Genomic DNA, 20,171 nt, shown 5'->3' on the forward strand with positions numbered 1-20,171 from the left:
AGGTACAAATTATGCTGAAATGCATCTTCAATCCGCTGTGTATGATATTAGCACGAGAAATACGATACCACTCAAAGCTAAAGCAACGTCTTGCTATGCTTATCTGCATCAAGCACGATATGGTGTCCTATTCTCGGAATGAAATGCTAAGCTTTAGTATGTACCAATTAAATTTAAGTTTTATTTCGCCTTTTATAGTATTTCATGTGCTTAAAGCACCAGGAAGGCAATTTAATACGCCTTGGCATGCAATTTCGTTCCAACGTGTGCTTAAAGCACCTAGCTGAGTTCATTTTATGATTCTGTTCCTGTATAGTGGTTCTTTCAACAGTGTTTTATCCAAGGAATCACTCAATTCGTACCACATTCTTTGAAATTCTGCCGTAAATGGGTCTATCATATCGGTTAAGGAGCAATACGTTATGTTGTCCCAGTGCGTAACCAAACCGGGTGATGTCCAATTGCTGGAACCAGCGATTAGCATTCCATGCTTGGGCAGTGGATCGTAGCCCTTTCGCTGTGTGGTTTGCTGGTTTTTTACCCGCAGATTCGGGTTGCACCGTGGACAAGAGGTACCGAATCGGTCAATCAAACCAGCCTTATTGCTTAAGACGGCTTTGTCGAACAAGGTGTGTTGCATGTATTTGGATGGCTCTCCATACTCTGCGATGTGGTATGCAATCAGACAATTGGCACAATACCATTCGGTATCAAGCAGACAATACTTGTGATGCATAAGGTACTCGGATTTTATCTTGTATTGTACCTTTATATCTGCAAGTAGAAGAACATGTACAATTTAATAATGGTGCGTGATAATATAGAGGTTCGGCATTACCTTCATCGATCAGATCACGCAGATAGGAACCTTCATTCATAACCATTGATTCACACGTAACAACTCGCACTACTACCGAACGTTTCTTCGCCCGTATGACCGCTTCACTGATCTCCCGCACGGTAAAGATGTACATAGCCAGACAGATGGATTTTTCCGCTCGATCAATATAGCTGATGATGCGCTGAATATGCTCGAAAAGGAGTGTTTGCGGGCTCGGCAAAGGATGCATCAGTTTGCGTCTGTTGATGAAGTACACCTCGCATGGCCGGGGATTGGGCTTTGGCAATTTTTGGAACCACAGGTACAGCTCGTAAACAATTTCCGACGACAGAAATAGCAAACCGCTGGCAGCACACAGTTTAAAAGTTTTGCTGTTGAAAACGTTCACTAATGATTGCATTTTTGTGGTGAAAATTGCCGACCGGTCTAAGCGCACGCCGTTGAACACCGAATTATGCTTTCAAGTGTTTTGCGAAGAGTAAAATATGACAGAACGAGAAGCCCAAATTTATTTCCGCTTGTCCAATCCAATTCTGCTGCTACTGGTACATGTGACGGTAAATTGTATTAGTGAAAAACGGCCCAAAATGTACTATTCAACAACAATAAAGAACATAAAATAAAAAATAAAATAAAACCACTGCAATTGCGGGTATAAAATTATTTGAAATGTTCGAACCGAGCTGATAAACGGTTTGGTATGTCGCTGTCATCCAAGAATGACAGCTAAAACTGGAATGAAAACAAATATTTTACTGCGAGTTCTCCTAATTACCGTAAATACAAGTCTCGTGAGGTTAACACATTTCAGCAAAATAAAATCACTGCGATTTGTTACAAAACCGTGTATTTCCTACAAGTAATGCATGCAAATACGCATGTGTGATGTGTTAGTGATTTGCAAAAACCATTTCTGTAGAAATTCATCTGGGGTACATCGCGTTGTTCGGCTACATACCCTTTCGCTGGACCAGGAGACAATAGCTGTGGCGATAAGCGCGCACCTCGTAATCCTCGGACCAGCCTTTCGCTGAAAACGGTGCCATTATCAGTAAGCTTCGGAGCGGTTGACATTAGTCAAGATTAATCTCTCAGTGAAAATCAACATGAGCGAAGGATGTAACGAAGGCGCGGAATCGCCTCCTACAAACACCGGATTACTGTCGGCGACGGCCAGTGTAGCGACATCCGCCGATGCACTTAGCTCCGAGACGAACGCTGCAGAACCGCCATCGTTACCGCCACGAGAACATTTGGTAAGTGAAGGAGTTTTATTGCAGAGAACAAAGGTCACTCATTCACCTACTTCTACATAATGTCCTCTTTTGCTGTTCGCATCGCAACAGATCGTTACTGCCGTTAAGTTCCTCAACAACCCGAACGTAGTTCGCAGTGCCATAACCAAGAAACAGGCATTCCTTCGCTCCAAAGGACTGTCGGAAGATGAGATACAAATTGCATGTGAGCGAGCTGGGGTCTTCACGACAAGCCCTTCCGCCATGCCAACGCAAACCGTCATCAGCATGGGAGTGGAATCAAGCGGTGGTGGTAACTATGCGAAATCCGGTTACCAGCTTCAGCCACGGCCGAACTTTCTTACCCGTATGAAGGATATGCTCAGCTCGGTGGCTCTACTGAGCGGACTGATGTACGGCGTTTACATGTTTTATAAGGTATTTAGCAAGCGTGGTTTGCCGTTCAGCTGGCGATGACAAAATTGGTTTTATTCTATCGCAAAAATACAAAACACAAATCTCTCGCTTATCTGGTGGTGGTTGGGGTGGGTTTTCTAATTTTATTTGCAAATGTTTTAAATTTTATGTCTCTTGAACTTTGTATCGCCCGCTATGATAAGCCGCGAAGTCTCTGATAGTGGTAAATTTTATGTTGTCTGTTTGTTTTGTTTCTTTCGGTTAATTTTAGAAATTCATTGAACCGCTATTGTTCCGCAGTAAAAAGAAGAAAAGTATCGGCGAACAGTTGACAGAGCTTAATCAAACGATGACGGTAAAGATTGATACTATGAGCGCCGAGTTGGGCAAAATCAAAGAAGAACTGAACCTTGTGAACCAAACCAACACAACCGTGAAGGAGTTGACCAACTTTAAAGGCGATCTTGACTCAATCAAAGGCCTATTGTTGAACAGGTAGGTGGCGAGTGATTTGATCTTGATGCCGAAGCAAATTGTATTATTTTAATGTTGTATTTCATGTTACAGAAAACAATTCGCCTCGCCAAACCTTCCCGTCGTTCCACCATCAATCCCAGCATGGCAGTTACGCTCTCAGCAGCATCAACCGGTTAGCAGTGAAGGCGAACACGACAAACACGATGACAACGACACCGGATCGGGATCCGGGTCTAGCGAAAACGATGTCGTGCTGAAGAACAGCGACAGCAGCTTGGAAATTATGTAATGCGATATGACTAGTATAATGATACGAATATATGTGGAGTGTATATTTTATCAGCTACGCTTTTTTACTAATCTATTATAATGATGGAATGTCGTATTTTTATTCATTCCTTACTTCACAGAGCGTAAGCTACACACGAGAACACTCTCATGAGGGCAACTTTTGTCGAAAATGGAACAATGGATAAACCAAAACGGGCGGTGGCTGCGGAATGGACACTTTCAAAAAGGGTCAATACACCACGCAAGCATTTTTGACGATTATACGAAGCATTTAGATTTAACAGCAGTTGCATAAGAAACGAAGTGAGAAACGATTCACCTTTTGCGCTTTCACTGCAAGGATTCAAACATTCACATTTAGTTGCATAATCGATCTCAAATCGTTGCAATCGGTTAAGTTGTTCCAAAGCCCTATCCTTGGACGCTTCCAAGTAAATGCTTTAACGCTACTTTCTCTTATTACGTAGGTGACATGAAACAATATGTTTGTTTAATTTTGTACATTTTTTTAAACATGTAAACGGCTGCTTCCAGAAAACAACGTACCCCGCAAGGTAGGAAGGATTTAATTTAACTCCAGCAGAGAACAGTCCATAGTCAGCATAGATTAATTTTCGGGTATTCGGGAGCTGTTCCAATCGGTAATTAGGGTTTCTTTTTCATTAAATGAAAATGAATGGGAATTGCAAATCTTGCATCGGTTTAAGGAACATACGGATTATTCATTGGATTGGAAGGCGTAACCATTTCCTGGCCGGGAAATTGGCGGGCTATAGGTGGTTTATCGAAAAGGTTATGAAGTGAGTGGCTATCAAATGACTTAAATTAGTGTTTCAAACATCTGCCGGGAACTGAGAGACCGATGATGTACCTAGTAGACAAATAAACTCAGTCAATCCAGTTTAAATAAAGTGTGTGTTTTTTATCAACACGTTGAGAAAACCAAGAATGATATTGTGCGAGAACCAATTTTGTAAATAAAAAAATAACAAATTTAATACTAATAGAGATATTAGTATGCTTACACGAGGAGGTTATTTTTCATTTCGTACGGCTTTCCTCGCAAACAGTACGATCGTTTCTCACGCCGGGTTTGTGCCCACATCCGAACGGTCCAGTAACAGATCTCCCCTCTACATTGATTTGGCATTAGGGGAACTTAGCGTGAAATATGGAACTGGAACCTCTTTGAAGAACAACCGTGCAAGTGCTTGCGCGTGCAGATTCTTTTCCTTGATTTTTTATATGTTTCGTATCGCTTGTTCGAGGGTACATCCTGCACAACAGATGCACAGTTTTCAAGTTAAGCTATAAGCCAAATTCAACTAAGCTCATGCCTACCGACAGTAAACAAGACTCGATTCCTCACGCGATGGCATTCAAAAGTGAATAAACTAATGAATGTGCTGTAAATCGCTTCTCCGTGATATACGATTTTGGGTAAATTTAGGAGAATATAATTAATCATTTGATCTCCGAACCCATGGTTTGCTTTTACCGACAGAACCGATGCAATGGATTGATGTGGACTGTACCATTTCCTTGGACCAATTAAGTAGAAACATTGTTTTATAGAAAATAGTTTTATATTAGAATATGCCGATCGACGGGAGGAAATAAGCGCGTTCACATATTCGTTGAAACGGCTGCATCTGTCCCTTGAGCAACGACACACTGCTGAAGACATATTGGTAGCACGAAAAGATTATGCCGTTACATTCGCTACATTCGTGGCCAATACACCAATGCAATACAATACAATGGATACAATACAATACGATAGGCCAAGCTCCGTCAATACAATACAATGGAGTTGTTTTTGTGGGCAACGCTACACTGCCAATCATCCTCAGACCAATGCGAAGCAACACCTGCGTACGAATCAAAGCAATAAGAATAGTGCCACAAATACGAACCCGATACATTACGATACTGGTTGCCATGAATAGGATAGGCATTGTGCACTACGCACCGCAAAACAAAAATATCGAAAACGCATGTTTTATCAGCTTCATGAAAGAATTGAAAGGTAAATTGCGGTTAGAAAATGTACCCCGAGCGGTTATCATGTTCGATCGCGTACCAAGTCTAAAGCATCCTGAAGTCAATGAACTGTTCGAAGGTGGTCCAGATACCAGATAGGTCCATTGTTAAACATCTACCTCTATGTTCGCTGTTCTTGAACCCAGTTGAAAATCTCTTCAATAAATGGGACGACATATGCAAAAGAGGAAGAAACCCCAGGAACTGAAACGGAAGTTATTTTATTTTTGTTTTGTTTCGTTAGAACGGCCTCTGGCCATATCGACTTATTTTACCACATAGCCGGATAGTCAGTCCTGGCTACGAGAGATTGGTCCGGATGGGATTTTGTTCTGGTCCGTTGGTGTGAAGATCAGCTCCGCTACCATTATGCCACCGGGCCGCCAAGCGGAAGTTATGACAACCATAGAAAATGGAAAGGGTCTTATAACAGGATCTGATAATGAAAATTGTTTCCATCAAATGTGGAATATATTCTGCGCAATTTGAGAGGAGATACGGTCGATGATTAATTGAAAAGAATAAATGATGTAGCAGGAACGATGCTGTACGCAAATGTCGATGTACACAATAAAAATAAAAGAATTTATTTGGTTCACTTAAAGCAAGCAGGGTGCTTACATAAACTTAGCTGTTTTTATTTGGGCACAGAAAACGACGTAATTCATTCAGATCTTGAATTCCAAACCGATAAAGGTTATACCGATTCAACTAGTCGCCCGGTACTGTACTGAACGCATATGCCCAAAACAGCTCAAATTCTTGGTGGGAGATTAAATTAAAATGAACAAAACAAACATACATACAGCTGAATATAAAACGTTTCTCAATCGTTTCAACCCGATGGCAAAAATCATCTCCAGCGTTATGTTCATTTCAGTATGGTTCTATTGTTTTCCTTTTCTTTTACATTTCCTCGTCACAATGGGTGTGTATATTCTTCCTGCTGAATGTCTGTACCGTCCATTAAATCTCGTTTACGTTTGCGTTGTATGTCGTTCTTTTGCTCTGACTATGTTCTGTAACTTCATGCTTATGTGCTTACGGATTTTCTTGTTTCACAATTCAATTATCATGCTAACAAGTACTATTTACATTTGTTTCGTTCTTCACTCTGTCTTCAAAACAGTGCCCCAATTGCAAAGTCGATTCATCATAAAATTAAACTTATAATACGGTTATTCGTTCCTGCTTCGTTTCGTATTTGTTTTGTTATCATCAAGCTGTGCCGGTACCTTCCAAGACGCTCCACTTATGCTGCACTTTGTGTCTGTTTACGTTCGGGATTCGTCTTTGTCTGTCTTGTTTTTGTTTTACTTAGCCGCTTATTAATCGGGCTGTTATTTGTCTGTTTTGTTGCATTTTTGCAATTTCGTTACCAACCACACGTACGAAGTGTGCACTTTTCCATTTAAATCCAAACCCAAATAAGCTTTCCATATGTGTTAAGAACGGTCTACTTCAAAATGCCTTCGGGCTTTTACCCGTGATCAAGGTTCATGCTACATACATTTCCCTGACGCCGTTTAATAACTTTTATCAAAACCGACGCTTCTTTCGAATTTGCCTCTTGTGCTGGAACTGGTGTTAAATGTACATGTGCAAACAGCAGATATCGCAACACACTGCAGAGTTGTTCCTCATTCTTCATGCTATGCTCATTCAAGTGTTTCTGTTCTTGCGAGTTTCTCTGCACGTTCTCTTTGGATTGCGCATTGAGTTTTTTTTTCTTAAATTGCTTACTTTAGACTTATATTTGCAGCATCATCATTACGCAACAAACAGCAACTTACGTCATGATATTGTTTAGTTTTGCTTACTTCATTTGTACCGTGTGTTGTTCACTAACGTAAAAAATATTTGTTTTCTCCCAGTTTGCAAGTTTTCTCCGTGTGGCGTAAGTAATTGGGCCACGGATTGGGTACCGTTCTCCTTACAACGTGAATCAATCAGTGTCTTTTATGTATAGTTTTTCGTGCTGTATGTTGTCGCGCAATTTAATAAAACGGAAGTGAAGCTGTGAAAATGTTTAGATGAATGTTGAATAAATCATACCTGATCTTAAAGGAAAGGAGAAAGGAAAGAATGCCTAAAAAAAACATATACTAATGTTTACGAACAAACCGTCTCTGGACGTAATACCGAGCGATATAATTTAAATAAATGTGTGGAGAAGTAACAAAAGCCTGACAAAACATTTAAGCCCGCATAATATTGCTAACAGTGATTGAGCAAATGAAACTAACTATTCCACGATCCCATCGTAGGGTCATTAGTTTTAGAATAACGCAATGTCGCAAACCATCGGTACTACCTCTGCGCACAAATTGTGCTATCGTTATTAGGTTTGAAATCTTAGTTACTAACGAAGGAAACACAACTTTTACTGTATGGTTTGCTGCACGGTGTGTATTTCCTGCGAGAAGGGATACGCTTGATTTTTATTTCGCGTCGACGGAGCAAATGTAGATTTGTATATCGCATACAAAATGACATTGACATATCATTTTTGAAGATATCTCTGACTAAAAAACTAAAAAAACCGATTAATGTTCCTCTCTTTCGTCCTGGTTGCTGGTAGTAAAGCCTTTAACTAATGCTAATTTTCGTAGAAAATCAATCATATTTGATTTAAGAACGATAGTTCAATGCAACTGTACTTCCATAATACATATCATTCTGCAATCCCTTCCAACCCGCAACTGCGCCCATCAGTACCGGTAAAACCGGGGCAACTGAGTGTTTAGCTTCGTTTTACTCACAGCAAAAGCGACAACGTAACGTAATATTTTATTTGATTGTGGGAACGGGAAGGGCGTCGTAACTAAGCATATAGAAACGTTTCATATAAACTACTACTTTACAAAGAAAATGTTTTGCGAAATGATAAATCAAAACACGAGCAAACCATTATCAACCGATAGAATACGGTTGCAATTTACTCAAAACAAAACACAAAACAAACTAACAAAAATCCATCCAAATTTTGTCCCCGCTTCGTTGACTATCGCGTTAGTCCGACCATCGTGAATGTTATTTGAAGATAAAATATGAACAAGAGATTTGGCGCAACTGCGCCTTAGCACTCCTTGCGAGGATACATCACCGGCCGGGTGTGCCATTACTATGAAGTAGGAATCATACATTGCTTCACATACCTTCCTTTTACAACTGCATCAATAGTAGTAACAGTTCGATATTTACTTTCTTCTAATTCAGATTTCAATTCACTTTCGATGTCCACTATTTCGATACGTTAACCCCTGTTAGTGCTTCGCCACGATACGAAACGATAACGAGCTATTCCACTGAGCTATTCCTAGATGGTATTCCTTCTTCTCCTGATTGCATTTGCCTGATCGTTACAGCCTTGTAGGATGGTTTCTTCTCTTGCGCTAGCTTCTCTTTCTGTCACGATTCACTTTACACACGTTCATAGCAAAATGCACAAGCATCCCTCTTTACTAGAAATTAAACATAATTCTAGAATAAAATAAAAACGAATTTGTAAGATTTTAGAAGTCTCACAGCGCACCATAAAAAATTTATCAAATTCTGCAAAGAAACAGGAAGAGAAAAAAAGATCTGTTAGTGATCCCGGTTATTGGCAGTACAGACAGTATCGGACAATATTGTTCAAAAACAGAACATTTCATTAAACCGTATTAAATTTCACATTTCAATTGGGTACAAACATTTCTAGTAAAAAATCGACAATATATCGTTTCTTATCTAAAATGTATACCTCCTGAAACGATACGACTCAAACATGGAAGATCTAATTGTTAAGAAGAGAGCAGCAAATCATTCAAGTTTGCAATTTCTAACATTACTTAGACATGTTTCAGTTGCATTTCTTTTGTCCGATACTGCATATGTAACTTATGAGAGGACATGGAAAATCACCATGGAACACCCACCTGCTACCATAAACGGTGAAGGTGTAGGTTGCGGGACAGCACGGATCTCACATCGTTCGTAAACCGGAGTGCATCCAACAGTGGCAACAGCGACAGGAGGCAGATATCCATCGGATCAGAAAACCACGATTTGATCGGTATTGCGTTGTTGGGGAAACATCGGTATGCACCCGGTGAGTTGTCGATGATGAATATCTAAAAAAAAAACACAATCGAAATGTTAATAGTTTTCCGAAGAATAGTGTATAGTTATTCTGCCACCATACTCTATTAAGATCGCTGCATATTGCTGACAGGTCTTTGGTGTACGAGCCAAAATCGGGCGTACAGTGTTGTCGGTAGTAGCGTCGTCGCAGGATGTTACGTCCATTGTCTAGCTTATCGGCTACGGCTGCACCGTAAATTTCCATGCTGGCGGTAAACACGACCAAATCATACCATTGCGAAACCTTTCCAAATAGGGGCGAGGGAAGAAAAAACGGGATATTAGATTAAAGAGCCATGCGGAGTTGCACGATAATAATGCTTACAATGTCCAAGAAGTAGTCGACGTGGGGCCGCTTGTGGACGAAGAACCGCACCGGATGGCGATCGATCGTCACCTTGACCGTAAAGTCGTGGGGCGTTCCCGGTTTGACCATGTTGCGCGGCATTGCATCGTGATGCGAGTGAATGAGCGTTTCGTCCAGGTCCAGCACCAGCGTTTTCCGCTGGACCATACTCAGCCGATGGCGAGAGACCGGCGTCAGCGGAAACAGTTGATATTTGACCGGTTGATGCTGTACAAACTAAGTCAGTTGAATTATCGTTGAAGAGAAAATCATAAAAGCATATCACTTTGCGGGTGGTGTATTGGCGCGCTTGCAGTGAGTGCGTGGTGTTGGCAAAACAAGGAATCGGAATTAAAAATCGTTTGGGCCTAATTTTCGTTTGATTATCAATCACATTTATTTAATTCCCAATCTTAAACAAATGATGCGTTTGTTGCGGTATCGGTGCATAAAAAGTTAAGAGCACGCAATAGCATAAAGCTAGGAATGAACTTGCCAACCAGCAGAACGAGAGCGAACAGTAATAGGAAGCATTAAATTACGGCACACACCATCGCATGTATGATAATGTGGACATAGTGGTGCAGTAACAACAGCAGCACGTGTGGGACACAATTCGTTCGTGTATCGGAGTGAGACATGAAGCTGTAAACGGCATAGGGTACTGTCGTGCAAGGGACACCCCTTTGACTATAAACAGTACTGCGGAAAATTCATTTACATACAGGTAATAAATGTCTTTATTCTAATTAACGTACAATTTAGAATAAAATGTGGAGAGTTATTTTAAAATTAGTAATAGAACATTGCGTAAGTAAGGGACATTTTCTTGGATTTTGTTTTAAAACACGTGCAGCGTTTGTTTATTCTTCTCACAGCTATAAACTTAGCGTTTTACAAAACAATAAATAGGTTATGCATGTACTATTTATTGTTTGATGCGCGAATTTGTTTTCTATGTTTTGATGAAAACATTTCGTATTTTGAATAGAGCATTAGAAAAGCTACCCGTTTACAAAACAGTCCATAAACTGACGAGCACAAACGGGAATACGACTAGAGTGGTTAAAATTAGATCATATTGGCACTAGCTGAATGAACAGCTTGCAGGTGCTTGTTGGCAATGGATGTAAACCGTTACGATGTGCTAGTCATCGATCATATTTTTCCCCCTACAAGTTGGTGAAACTGGTTCTGTTTCGTACGTCTAACTTACAAAAAATGTACATAACAAAATACGTTTCAAAAATGTTTCATATTTAAGATACGGATACTACTACACATCACTTGTACAACACGAAAAAAAATCTCCTAAGCAACTTCACTGTACGCAAGATAATCTAAGAATTGAAACACAACGTAAGACGCACAAATCACACGCTCGTAAAACCAAGCAAACCATGAATGAAACGCGTCAAGCAACCAATTTAGCAGGTAACACCTTCGACACGAACGATTTGTTTATACATCCGATTTGCAGCTTGGCCACAAACAGGACGGAAAAGGTGGAAACAACTCCGAACAGAGACAGAGAAGCGCTATTTACAACGCGTCACACTATGCACGTGCTGCACACACAAATGCAGGACGGTGTGGTTGGGCGCAAGGCGCACGAGTGTGTCTGGCTCTCGATCGCGTGAATCGCGATGTCATTTTTAATAGTCAGATAATCGAAGAACGGGGACTCATTGCACAAACGAGACACACCACAAAGCACAATCCGATCGCGAAACGGTGCACCGGTTGTGCAATTCGGGGTATGCGTGTGTGACCTATACGCACGGACCATCACACCGAGCGGACGTTGCGCTACGGATGCAATTAAAGTGCATATGTATACGGGGTGGTGGTAGTGACGCTCAATGGATAAGCGATTGGTTTCAATTCGCTTTACCACTTCACTAGCGTCTTGTTCATTCGTTGGTAATTGAATTCAAATGCCCGTCTTCGCTTACCGTCTGCGATTGCACGGCTTTCTGTTGTCGATAATCGGTGGTTGCGGAGCAGAGTGATTAACCTTAGTGCAGTATTATGACCGTACTTTGTGAAACATACAAATATACAATTTATAACTCGCACTTTAGAAGACAAATAAATAAAAAGTGTATAACTTAATCCTTAACCGAAATATAAATAATACAACACTTAACAAAAAATCGTACTATATTTGCTTTCCCCTGAATGATTTCTCAATGAAAATTAATGAAATCCTCATTTCCCCATTAACATCCGAGGCTTATTGGATCTTGTTTTTAACAGGTCCAACGGAAATGCAAACCTGCAGCTAGATTGCAATCAGAGTCCAGTCAGTGCAGGTGATTCAAGTTGGAGCAACATCACTCTAAGTTTTGCACTCCCGATTGGTGTTGGAACTGAAAAGCGATGCTAATCGTGGTACAGTCGATGATCAAGACATCATTCAACGTACACACAAACACACAGGTGGTGCATTAAAGCTAAGCGGCAAACGCAATTTAATCGATTTCAAGCAGAACCTGCAGCACCATCGTTTTTGTTTTGAGACATGAAATAATAGACCAGCCCCAATCTGTGCTAGCTATGCGGAACGCGTACGAATGTCAATCATTGTTAGGCAAATCCGCGAAAACCATCGAACAGTTGATGTGATTTTGGAACCATCAGCGAACACAATACGGTGCGCTTTACGGGGGATGTGAATTTTAATGTATCATTTATCAAATTAACGTGCGCTCAAGTGGGGCTATTATACCACCAGTATTGGTTTAACGACATATCGCAACCCGGCATTCGAATCAAGTTATCACAACCTAGTGCTAGCTGTTTGTGACCCTCGTGGGTCACAGCATTAATCAGCATGACGGGGTAAATTTTGTAGGTGTTTCGTCATGCACCTATATTTGCCACAATCAATGCTAAAAGGGGTGTTTCGGCTGAAGGGAGTAGACGACCAGGTGTATCGCGCGATGCATGTTAAAAGATAAGAGACTATTGTTAATTACTTTTTTTGATATAGCGAGGGTGGTATATAATTCTATGTGATAGCAAAATAGAGATGGCAAAAACATTATTGTTATTACATATTCCGAAAGCGAAAAACGAAGTAATGTAACAGCGCTCCTAGGGCGCGTGCCAAAAATTTCCAAAGCGATTATCTCGCAACCATGTTCTCATAGTTGAAGCACATCACAACTAAAAACTCAACATACTTTGTTCGAATTGAGTACGTGCATAGTGCGATTTCCTTTACCTTAAAAAATACGTGACGGACATGCTCATACGTGGAGGTAATAAATCATGAATCGTCGATGTAATGAATCTTTGGAATAGAGATTCAGATTCGTGAATTTGAATGAAATTCTACCAACACTAAAATTAAGGATAAATATCGATTTTTTAGACCTAAAACAGTGCGGATGATGTCCGCCGAATAGCAGGATTCCCCCTGTCAGAAATGCCATGTAGTAGCGACCGTAATCGTTGTTCAATGCTGACCAAAAATTAATTTTAGTTGTCGGAAAAAGGTAGAATTATTGTTGTAATGCATTTAGATTTATCGTTGAAAAAAATCATAATTCACCTTTTTCATGCTGCCAGAGCGTTCTACCTCCTTAACAGAACAAACCTTCAACCAATAATAGATGTCGATTGAAGCATTAAGTTCCAGAAGTGTGTGAGATGAGTTTGCAATTCGAAATTGCTCGATAGTACCCATTCAACAGAAAACGAATCTAATAGAATAAAACGACTCCGACACATATTCAACGATATGAGATCAGAATGATACACACTCTAGGATGAATGAATGTATGGCCACAAGGACATGTATGTTTGCCAACTAATACCAGTGAAGCGGGGGCACTTCTTGCTTACAATCAATTTAAATCTGGTGTCTAATTTTATATTTATAATCCTAACCCACCCCGCCAATACTCATAGCTCACGCGTATTCTGATAATCCTTTGCGAACAAATCATCGCAAAATCTTTGCCAAAAAACAAAATCAAAACAGATTTTACAACAGGATTTTACAGGAGGATGTGGAAAAAGAACCCTATTTTTTATTCATAAGCACGGATTCTTACGATGTGCTGAGTAGCTTCAAAAGAGAAGCGCATGCACGTTGTACGTTTCATTCAACTAAGAAGCCATGCTTTAGACATGCTTGTTTCGCGATCACGGTTTTTTTGTTACAGACGAGAGTCAACAATAGCACATATTTGTGGGATGGTTTGCCTCTCTCCGTTTGCTTCGGTGCTAAAATTATGTTTCTCGTGCCGGTGTGTATCTGTCAGCACTAAAGCAAATGGATACATCACACAACATCTAGCGCCTGCTGCCGACCGTTCGTTTTGCTCTTCTTCATTCGCTGGGTCTGGATATGGCAATGCAAATAAATTAATATTTATAAACCGAACTGATGCCATATGTCGCCGTTCAATCTGTTCCGTTCGGGAAGTCTTAGTGTTCTATGCTGTGTAAAAATACGGTTGTGCTAAAATTAAAATAAATTAAAGCTATCTTTTAACTCTTCGTATTATATCCCATTTTTGCCAATCACCATGCGCCAAAAGAAAGATCTTTTAGTTAGCAACTAAACCAAGGTACAACTTTGGTGCGTGGTTTTGTTTTGTTACTAATGGTACCGGTGTCATATATGAAACTACTTAACGCAAATGATAATTTTGGAGTGGAGAGGAGCATGTTTGGTGCTGAATGAATATAAAATCGCCGAAAAAGTGTACACACTTACCGCCCGGACCTGCCGCTTGAACATGTAGCAGATACACGTCCATACCTTTGACGCCAGTACGAGAAACGCGCGAAAGTTCATTTGAAACTGTGACAACATTGGCATTCTCAGAACCACCGAGGGTCAGCGCATAAAGAGAGTTGGTAGCGCGTCCCTCTTAGCTGCCAACGATAACGGTGCGGCTGAAGTTGCTGATGCGGTCACTTCTCGGTGGTACGGGAGTGTGTTTCCGATCCACGTGCTGCAATACCGCGCGCATTCGGGGTAGTGACGAGGATGGGAAGACAATCGTTTCGTTCGGAATACTGTTCCCGTGTGTTTCGTTTCACTTTCAGACCTTCAGCCTTGGACGGTTGTTACACCGAAAAGGATGAACCGGTGTTGTGTCCTGCCAATCAGGGAACCGGCTTCTACGAGGCAAACACAAAACTAACGCGCACACAAACACACACAGAAAAGCACGCGCACGCGGCCGACACGAGCAACGTTTTGGTTGTGTTCAGTCCTTCGCTAATTATTTGCGTCCATACCTTCGCACATGTTTGAAACCGTTTGAAAATAGTTACGCGTCACGCACAATCCGTCACAGGAAAACAACCATGTTTTGCGCGAGCGGTTTCTGTTGTTTCGGCGTCTGGGAGAAAGAGAATAAAAGAGAAACCTATTAGTAAACTATATGAAGAAAGGCTAGCCAGGTTTACACTGCGTATCCTGTCTTCCCACAACAATACATAACAAATGCGTAGATGAGTTACTACTCTGCTGCGCTAGTAAATAATCACGCTCGCTGGATTGTTTGTAATGGGAAAAGTAAATCCGCCCAACAGGATGCGAAGCCCTTTTAGATGATTTTTTAAGGTTGCAAACGTTTGATGCTACATCTCGCTTACTATTGAGTCGAACCGGAGTTAAATTTGTGCGGGACCAATCTGACAGCAGACTGAGAAGTGGCAATTTCCTTTTGCTCCTTTCGTCCCTTTTTGCACTAACACATACAAGTGACGTTCACGCACTTGCAGCATACCCACACTACGTTGCGGACAACCAAGTACTCATCATGGTAAAAACGAAATAAGCAAGAAAACCCGGGACAGGAGCGCGCAGATTCCACAGAACCGCTGTAGACACGCAACGGGAACAGAGAAAATTGAAGTGAGAAGGGGACACGTGGAGGCAGGATAGAAAATGATTTCTTCTTCCTCTTGGCACAATCGCGCCCTACAGGGGGGTTCTGCATATCCTACGTTTGCTTTCGGGAATCGCACGGTCCTTTGCGGCACGAAATTATCACAAATTTAGACATCCATCCCTGTGCCAACTATGTGGAAGATAACTGATAACCTGTGTTAGCTTGGATTTTACCTGCTTCAGTGACAGTGATGGATAACGGACCCCAGCAGGGACGAACAGCCTATCTTTTTTTGGTTCACGATTTGCAACTTGACTGTGTATCTTGAGATGTGGATATATTTTCTTAACCGGGCTGGAAGTGTCTTTAGATCGATTGCATACACGCACTAGCCAAGAGGCGGGAGTACTTTACATTACTTTGGCAACGGAGAAAACTCATAAACACACACACGCGCACACAGATTGACCGGGGAGACACACCAGTGGATAGGCTGGCACGCCGCCGCACTTTTTGATCTTGCACGAATAGCACCAATTTCGCCTATTTTTGTGGTTTCACGAATTTTCACACACCTTTAGCTCACCGTTTGCACAGTCTCCGCTTGAGCCACACGGATCCACACGCGTGTAGACAAATTTTGGGTGAGCAAATTGCTCCACAACTTGATTTGTTTGCTACTTTTCTTGATTTTTCAATTATTGGATTAGAGAAGAAAATATACCGCTCTGTCGAGGCGCCGCGATGAAAGCAACTCTGGCGCTTCTTCTTCTTCTTCGGCGTTTCACGTAGCAAAAATGAAATGTCAAAAATGTGTGCGAGCGAGAGGCACGATGGATATGTCAAAAAATTTGAAATGAAATATGGTTGCTGCTATCGATATCCGTTTGATTTAATTTTTTGCATTTGCAATTTCTATTTCTTCCGTTTCGGAGATATGTATTTGACAGGAAATCCTCTTGGATAGATAAATTTTATTTACACAGGTTTCTTCAGCCAGTGGAAAAACTTTAAACACTTATAAAGGCATATGTATATAAAGCATACAATAATTGTTGCAATACGCAATCCGATGGCAATAATTCCGGAACAATGCGGTGTAGCGGTAATTCCACATTAAGCCTCCAAGGCAACCTTTTTGCTCGATCCGGATGTGTCTGCAAATGGAAAGTAACAATGGATTCAAACTTATTGAGAGCTATCTTTGCTTTAAAGTTTACCCTTCTCCTTGCGTTTGCGTTCCTTGGCGAGTTCCTCGTCTGGTACGTCGGGCAACCGATCGGAAATATCTTCCGTTTCCATTTCCTTTGGTTCCTCAGCTCCAATCAGGTCTTCCAGCTCGGCCAACACTTCGTCCTCGTCCTCTTCGGTGAGTACACCATTCAGCAGTGCATCAATCTCTTGCTGCTTTTCAATGCTCTCACGTGTTTCGTCCAGTATTTGCTCCACTTCGTCGATCGACAGAATTTCGTTGACTTTTTTGAGTGCCTCGTTGCCTACCTTGAGCCCACTAACCACCTGTGCTTCGACCTGAGCGAACTCGATGTCTGAGGCTAGCTTTTCGAGCGTTTCCAGCTGCGCATCGGTGTTGCTTAACAGCTTCTCTTGATACTTCTTTTTCCGGAGTAAAGTTTTGGCACGTCTACGGAGACAATGAGCGGTAAACGAAATCATTCAAATGTAACACATGAAGTTCATAGACATACTCTTTACGCCCGTTGGCTAAACATTTCTTTGCCATCTCTCGATCCTTTTCTAGCGAATGTTCAATACGTTTCTGATATTGCTTTAATTTGTCACGCTGCTGTTTCAATTGCTACGAAGAGAAGAAGGCCATTAGGAGCATCCATACAGCTTGATAGGGAAATGACTTACAAGAACTGCTTTGTCCTGTTCTGTAACCCGACTGACGGGCTTCGTTTTAGTTTTTCCGAAAATGTTTCCCATGGCGCACGAAACACTGGCGACCGGTGAGTGGATGAAGAATCTTAATTGAATTATGAAATACGTTTAGAAAAAGAACAATATCACAAAAAGTGTGTTTCCATTCGAATAATGTAGTGGATGTTCGCAATGAGTCAGTGTTGTTTTGATTTGGTCTGGTTTGTTATGACATTTCGACAGTCAGCTGCTGACAGAAATCAAGATTCTCATGTACCAGGTACAACCGCCGTGCTCACGGTTCATATACAGTTTATTGTTTACGTTAAAAATTTTGTGGAATTACATTGTATCGGCTAGTAAAGAGCATCGTGTACGTAGAATGAATCCCACACTGTCAGCCGTTTAGTTTCCGGTAATTCCACAACCTCTACTCCTTCGTTGGAGATGTTCAAACAGTTGTACGGTGGCGCCGTTTGCGGAACCGAGGTCCACGATAGATTAGCGGTGCTTGAACCATTCGGATCACCGTTGGCAGCAAAGTTGGTGAAAATGTCCACCATGTACTGAATAGCCCGGTACTCAAAAGTGTTCGCATCCAATGGTTTTGCGAATATGTTTGAAAACAGGTAAGAAATCTCATCGGCGTGAGATGTGCCACGTGCTTTAGGATCAACCATATGAATGCGATAGTGATTGAAGAACGGTGAATCAACGCAGAAGCGATAAACGAAGGTTTTAGCGTTGCGAGCGTAGTGGATACGAGACAGTATAGTGCGATGCAAATCGTGCCAAAAGATGCGATCCGATGCCATGTTAACGAATCCATCCAAGTTATCTACCGAAGGAATGGAATCGGGATAGTACAGTTGTTTCAGTTGCTCTGCAAATGCCATCCGCTCTTCTAGGGTGAGTTTCAGATGGTAGGGCACATTGCCAATGAACAGTCTAGGATCCTGCAGCATAACAGGAAGCTTTGGCTTTACTTTCGGCAGTAGGATCAAACCTTCCTCGGAAGTACCGCCAATCATGATATCAATCGTATTTCCCCAAGCGGCACGGGACATCTCAAAGGGTGATTTGGGGATGAAACACACATCTGTTTCGTATGGTTCGATCGTTGGTGCAAAAGGAGTAAGCAGACCTTCTTGAATTTCCTGCGGTGGGAAAAGTGTTGCGTTAGTATGTATAAAAGTTCTTGTAGCGCATATTACAATACCTGAGGTCCAAACAAACTCTCCTGATGCTCTACAATGCTCTCCGGCGATGCTTGACGCAAAAAGCTGAGTGCCGATTCCTCATCATCTTCGTTACCCTTCCAACCGATGGCCTTTGCGAGTTTTTGTGGCCAGTTACGTTGCGGTGTAAGTGACCAGCTGCACATCGTGCTGCCCGACATGATGATGGCACGTTGGAATAGATTTTTCGAAACTTCCGCAATGGTATGGTATTGTACCGAGGCTCCACCAGCGCTATGCCCGAATAGAGTAACAGCATTTGGATCACCGCCAAAGTGGGCAATATTGTCCCGTACCCATGTAAGAGCGAGTCTTTGATCCTTTAAACCGGCATTTCCAGGGATACCGGCTGCAGGTGACTGGCAGCAAAGAAAACCGAGTGCTCCGACGCGATAGTTGAGCGTGACTAGCACGATGTCCTTTTCGACGAGGTAATCCGGACCGTAGAGTTCAGTTCCACTGGTTCCTTCAACGAATCCTCCGCCATAGATGTACACCATAACGGGCAGTGGTTTAGCAGGTTTAATCTACACACAAATTAGTATAACATTAATCATTATCTTAGGGCAGATAATTTAGATAAGCTACACTTACCGTTTTGGTGAAAATGTTCAACTTTAGACTGTCCTCGCTGCCGACAATTTGATTGACTCTGCGATCCAAATGAAAGCAAGGATCGGATTGCTTGGTGCAATCTAACAATTCGGTCCATTTTTCAGATGGCGAAGGAGCCTAGTAGAGGAGAAAAGTTTAGTTTACCCAACAAAAATGCTTAGTGAAATTTTTCGTCAGCTTTTAGTCTCTACATTCAATTTAAATAATAATTCTTCGCATAAAGCCAAAATTCATTATAGACAATTTTGTCTGGGAACCACTGCCATTAATTAAAGTATGACATCATTGTTGATACGTACAACATAAGTTCTACCGCTTGCTCAACTGCTTAGCAAATAAACTCAATAGCTGTGTCCTGATTCCTATGAACTGAAACCATTTACTTAACTTAATCTTAGTAAGCATCAGAAGATATCGTTTCATCAATAAGACCTTGTTGTTGAGCTTGTTTAGGGGTAAGAAACAATTTTCTCACTTATGTTCCTTATCTTTCCTTTTCGGATTAATGTAAAGCTTTCTTTAATTCACTTTTCTCACCTTAAATCGTAACTCTCCGACCGGTGGTTTGGCGTACGGTATACCTTGAAAACTGACATATTCGGCTCCGTACAGAGCGGTCCGGGTTGCTCCCTGGACCGGGCCGTAACCAGTGTTTACAATCAGCCCGCTGTTGACCATCTTTTCGTGGCCTTGAATATTAACGGAATACTTCACAATTTGAGTGCTACCAGCACGGAATGTTCCGAAAATGAACTACACTCGGGAGAGTAATCGATGCTGTTGAAAAGCTTTCCAACAAGT

General features: G+C 41.5%; 5 protein-coding genes across 10 annotated transcripts; 1 reads left to right on the forward strand and 4 right to left on the reverse strand.

Moving 5' to 3' along the window:
• Positions 1-173: 173 nt before the first annotated feature.
• LOC128303648 (uncharacterized) lies at positions 174-1,473 on the reverse strand. The gene is made up of 2 exons (XM_053040686.1): positions 839-1,473; positions 174-774 (listed from the first exon to the last, which is right to left on the reverse strand). Exons 1-2 carry the CDS (start codon positions 1,239-1,241, stop codon positions 290-292), a joined length of 888 nt encoding a protein of 295 aa, XP_052896646.1. The 5' UTR covers positions 1,242-1,473; the 3' UTR covers positions 174-289.
• A 134-nt stretch (positions 1,474-1,607) lies between these two features.
• LOC128303159 (peroxisomal membrane protein PEX14) lies at positions 1,608-4,162 on the forward strand. 2 transcript variants are annotated; one of them, XM_053040022.1, is made up of 5 exons: positions 1,608-2,097; positions 2,188-2,514; positions 2,765-2,988; positions 3,061-3,255; positions 3,381-4,162. In XM_053040022.1, exons 1-5 carry the CDS (start codon positions 1,948-1,950, stop codon positions 3,385-3,387), a joined length of 903 nt encoding a protein of 300 aa, XP_052895982.1. In that variant the 5' UTR covers positions 1,608-1,947; the 3' UTR covers positions 3,388-4,162. The 2 variants fall into 2 exon arrangements, with proteins under 2 accessions (XP_052895982.1, XP_052895983.1); XM_053040023.1 differs by lacking the exon at positions 3,381-4,162 and having other exon boundaries at positions 3,061-3,259.
• Positions 4,163-6,192: 2,030 nt separating this feature from the next.
• Positions 6,193-16,360, reverse strand: LOC128303427 (CTD nuclear envelope phosphatase 1 homolog). Of its 5 annotated transcripts, none has more exons than XM_053040374.1 (6): positions 15,870-16,360; positions 14,508-15,141; positions 9,755-10,003; positions 9,491-9,673; positions 9,225-9,419; positions 6,193-8,859 (listed from the first exon to the last, which is right to left on the reverse strand). In XM_053040374.1, the coding sequence occupies exons 2-5, from the start codon at positions 14,610-14,612 to the stop codon at positions 9,228-9,230; spliced, it is 729 nt and encodes a 242-aa protein (XP_052896334.1). In that variant the 5' UTR covers positions 14,613-15,141; positions 15,870-16,360; the 3' UTR covers positions 6,193-8,859; positions 9,225-9,227. The 5 variants fall into 5 exon arrangements, with proteins under 5 accessions (XP_052896334.1, XP_052896330.1, XP_052896333.1 ...); XM_053040370.1 differs by having other exon boundaries at positions 9,755-10,012; XM_053040373.1 differs by having other exon boundaries at positions 9,755-10,012; positions 16,223-16,353.
• A 233-nt stretch (positions 16,361-16,593) lies between these two features.
• LOC128303940 (charged multivesicular body protein 6-A) lies at positions 16,594-17,722 on the reverse strand. Its single transcript, XM_053041043.1, has 4 exons — positions 17,512-17,722; positions 17,343-17,452; positions 16,857-17,278; positions 16,594-16,793 (listed from the first exon to the last, which is right to left on the reverse strand). The coding sequence occupies exons 1-4, from the start codon at positions 17,581-17,583 to the stop codon at positions 16,753-16,755; spliced, it is 645 nt and encodes a 214-aa protein (XP_052897003.1). The 5' UTR covers positions 17,584-17,722; the 3' UTR covers positions 16,594-16,752.
• Positions 17,723-17,819: 97 nt separating this feature from the next.
• LOC128305527 (esterase B1) lies at positions 17,820-20,155 on the reverse strand. The gene is made up of 4 exons (XM_053043017.1): positions 19,908-20,155; positions 19,350-19,487; positions 18,737-19,282; positions 17,820-18,674 (listed from the first exon to the last, which is right to left on the reverse strand). Exons 1-4 carry the CDS (start codon positions 20,046-20,048, stop codon positions 17,874-17,876), a joined length of 1,626 nt encoding a protein of 541 aa, XP_052898977.1. The 5' UTR covers positions 20,049-20,155; the 3' UTR covers positions 17,820-17,873.
• Between the last annotated feature and the right edge of the window lie 16 nt (positions 20,156-20,171).

This window comes from Anopheles moucheti, chromosome 3 (assembly GCF_943734755.1).
Source record: "Anopheles moucheti chromosome 3, idAnoMoucSN_F20_07, whole genome shotgun sequence".
Taxonomy (NCBI): Eukaryota; Metazoa; Arthropoda; class Insecta; order Diptera; family Culicidae; genus Anopheles; species Anopheles moucheti.

Excerpts from the sequence above, each read along its gene's own strand:
- LOC128303940 (XM_053041043.1), bottom strand. The coding sequence starts at position 17,583 with ATGGGAAACATTTTCGGAAAAACTAAAACGAAGCCCGTCAGTCGGGTT. Across the intron at positions 17,279-17,342 it reads TTAGCCAACGGGCGTAAAGA|ACGTGCCAAAACTTTACTCC; the intron begins GTATGTCTATGA and ends TTGTCTCCGTAG. Across the intron at positions 16,794-16,856 it reads ACGCAAACGCAAGGAGAAGG|ACACATCCGGATCGAGCAAA; the intron begins GTAAACTTTAAA and ends TTCCATTTGCAG.
- LOC128305527 (XM_053043017.1), bottom strand. The coding sequence starts at position 20,048 with ATGGTCAACAGCGGGCTGATTGTAAACACTGGTTACGGCCCGGTCCAG. Across the intron at positions 19,488-19,907 it reads TCGGAGAGTTACGATTTAAG|GCTCCTTCGCCATCTGAAAA; the intron begins GTGAGAAAAGTG and ends CTCCTCTACTAG. Across the intron at positions 18,675-18,736 it reads AGAGTTTGTTTGGACCTCAG|GAAATTCAAGAAGGTCTGCT; the intron begins GTATTGTAATAT and ends TTCCCACCGCAG.
- LOC128303427 (XM_053040370.1), bottom strand. The coding sequence starts at position 14,612 with ATGCCAATGTTGTCACAGTTTCAAATGAACTTTCGCGCGTTTCTCGTA. Across the intron at positions 9,674-9,754 it reads TCGACTACTTCTTGGACATT|GTTTCGCAATGGTATGATTT; the intron begins GTAAGCATTATT and ends CTATTTGGAAAG. Across the intron at positions 9,420-9,490 it reads TATGCAGCGATCTTAATAGA|ATATTCATCATCGACAACTC; the intron begins GTATGGTGGCAG and ends TTTTTTTTTTAG.
- LOC128303159 (XM_053040022.1), top strand. The coding sequence starts at position 1,948 with ATGAGCGAAGGATGTAACGAAGGCGCGGAATCGCCTCCTACAAACACC. Across the intron at positions 2,098-2,187 it reads TACCGCCACGAGAACATTTG|ATCGTTACTGCCGTTAAGTT; the intron begins GTAAGTGAAGGA and ends GCATCGCAACAG. Across the intron at positions 2,989-3,060 it reads AAAGGCCTATTGTTGAACAG|AAAACAATTCGCCTCGCCAA; the intron begins GTAGGTGGCGAG and ends TTCATGTTACAG.
- LOC128303648 (XM_053040686.1), bottom strand. The coding sequence starts at position 1,241 with ATGCAATCATTAGTGAACGTTTTCAACAGCAAAACTTTTAAACTGTGT. Across the intron at positions 775-838 it reads GCGTGATCTGATCGATGAAG|ATATAAAGGTACAATACAAG; the intron begins GTAATGCCGAAC and ends TTCTACTTGCAG.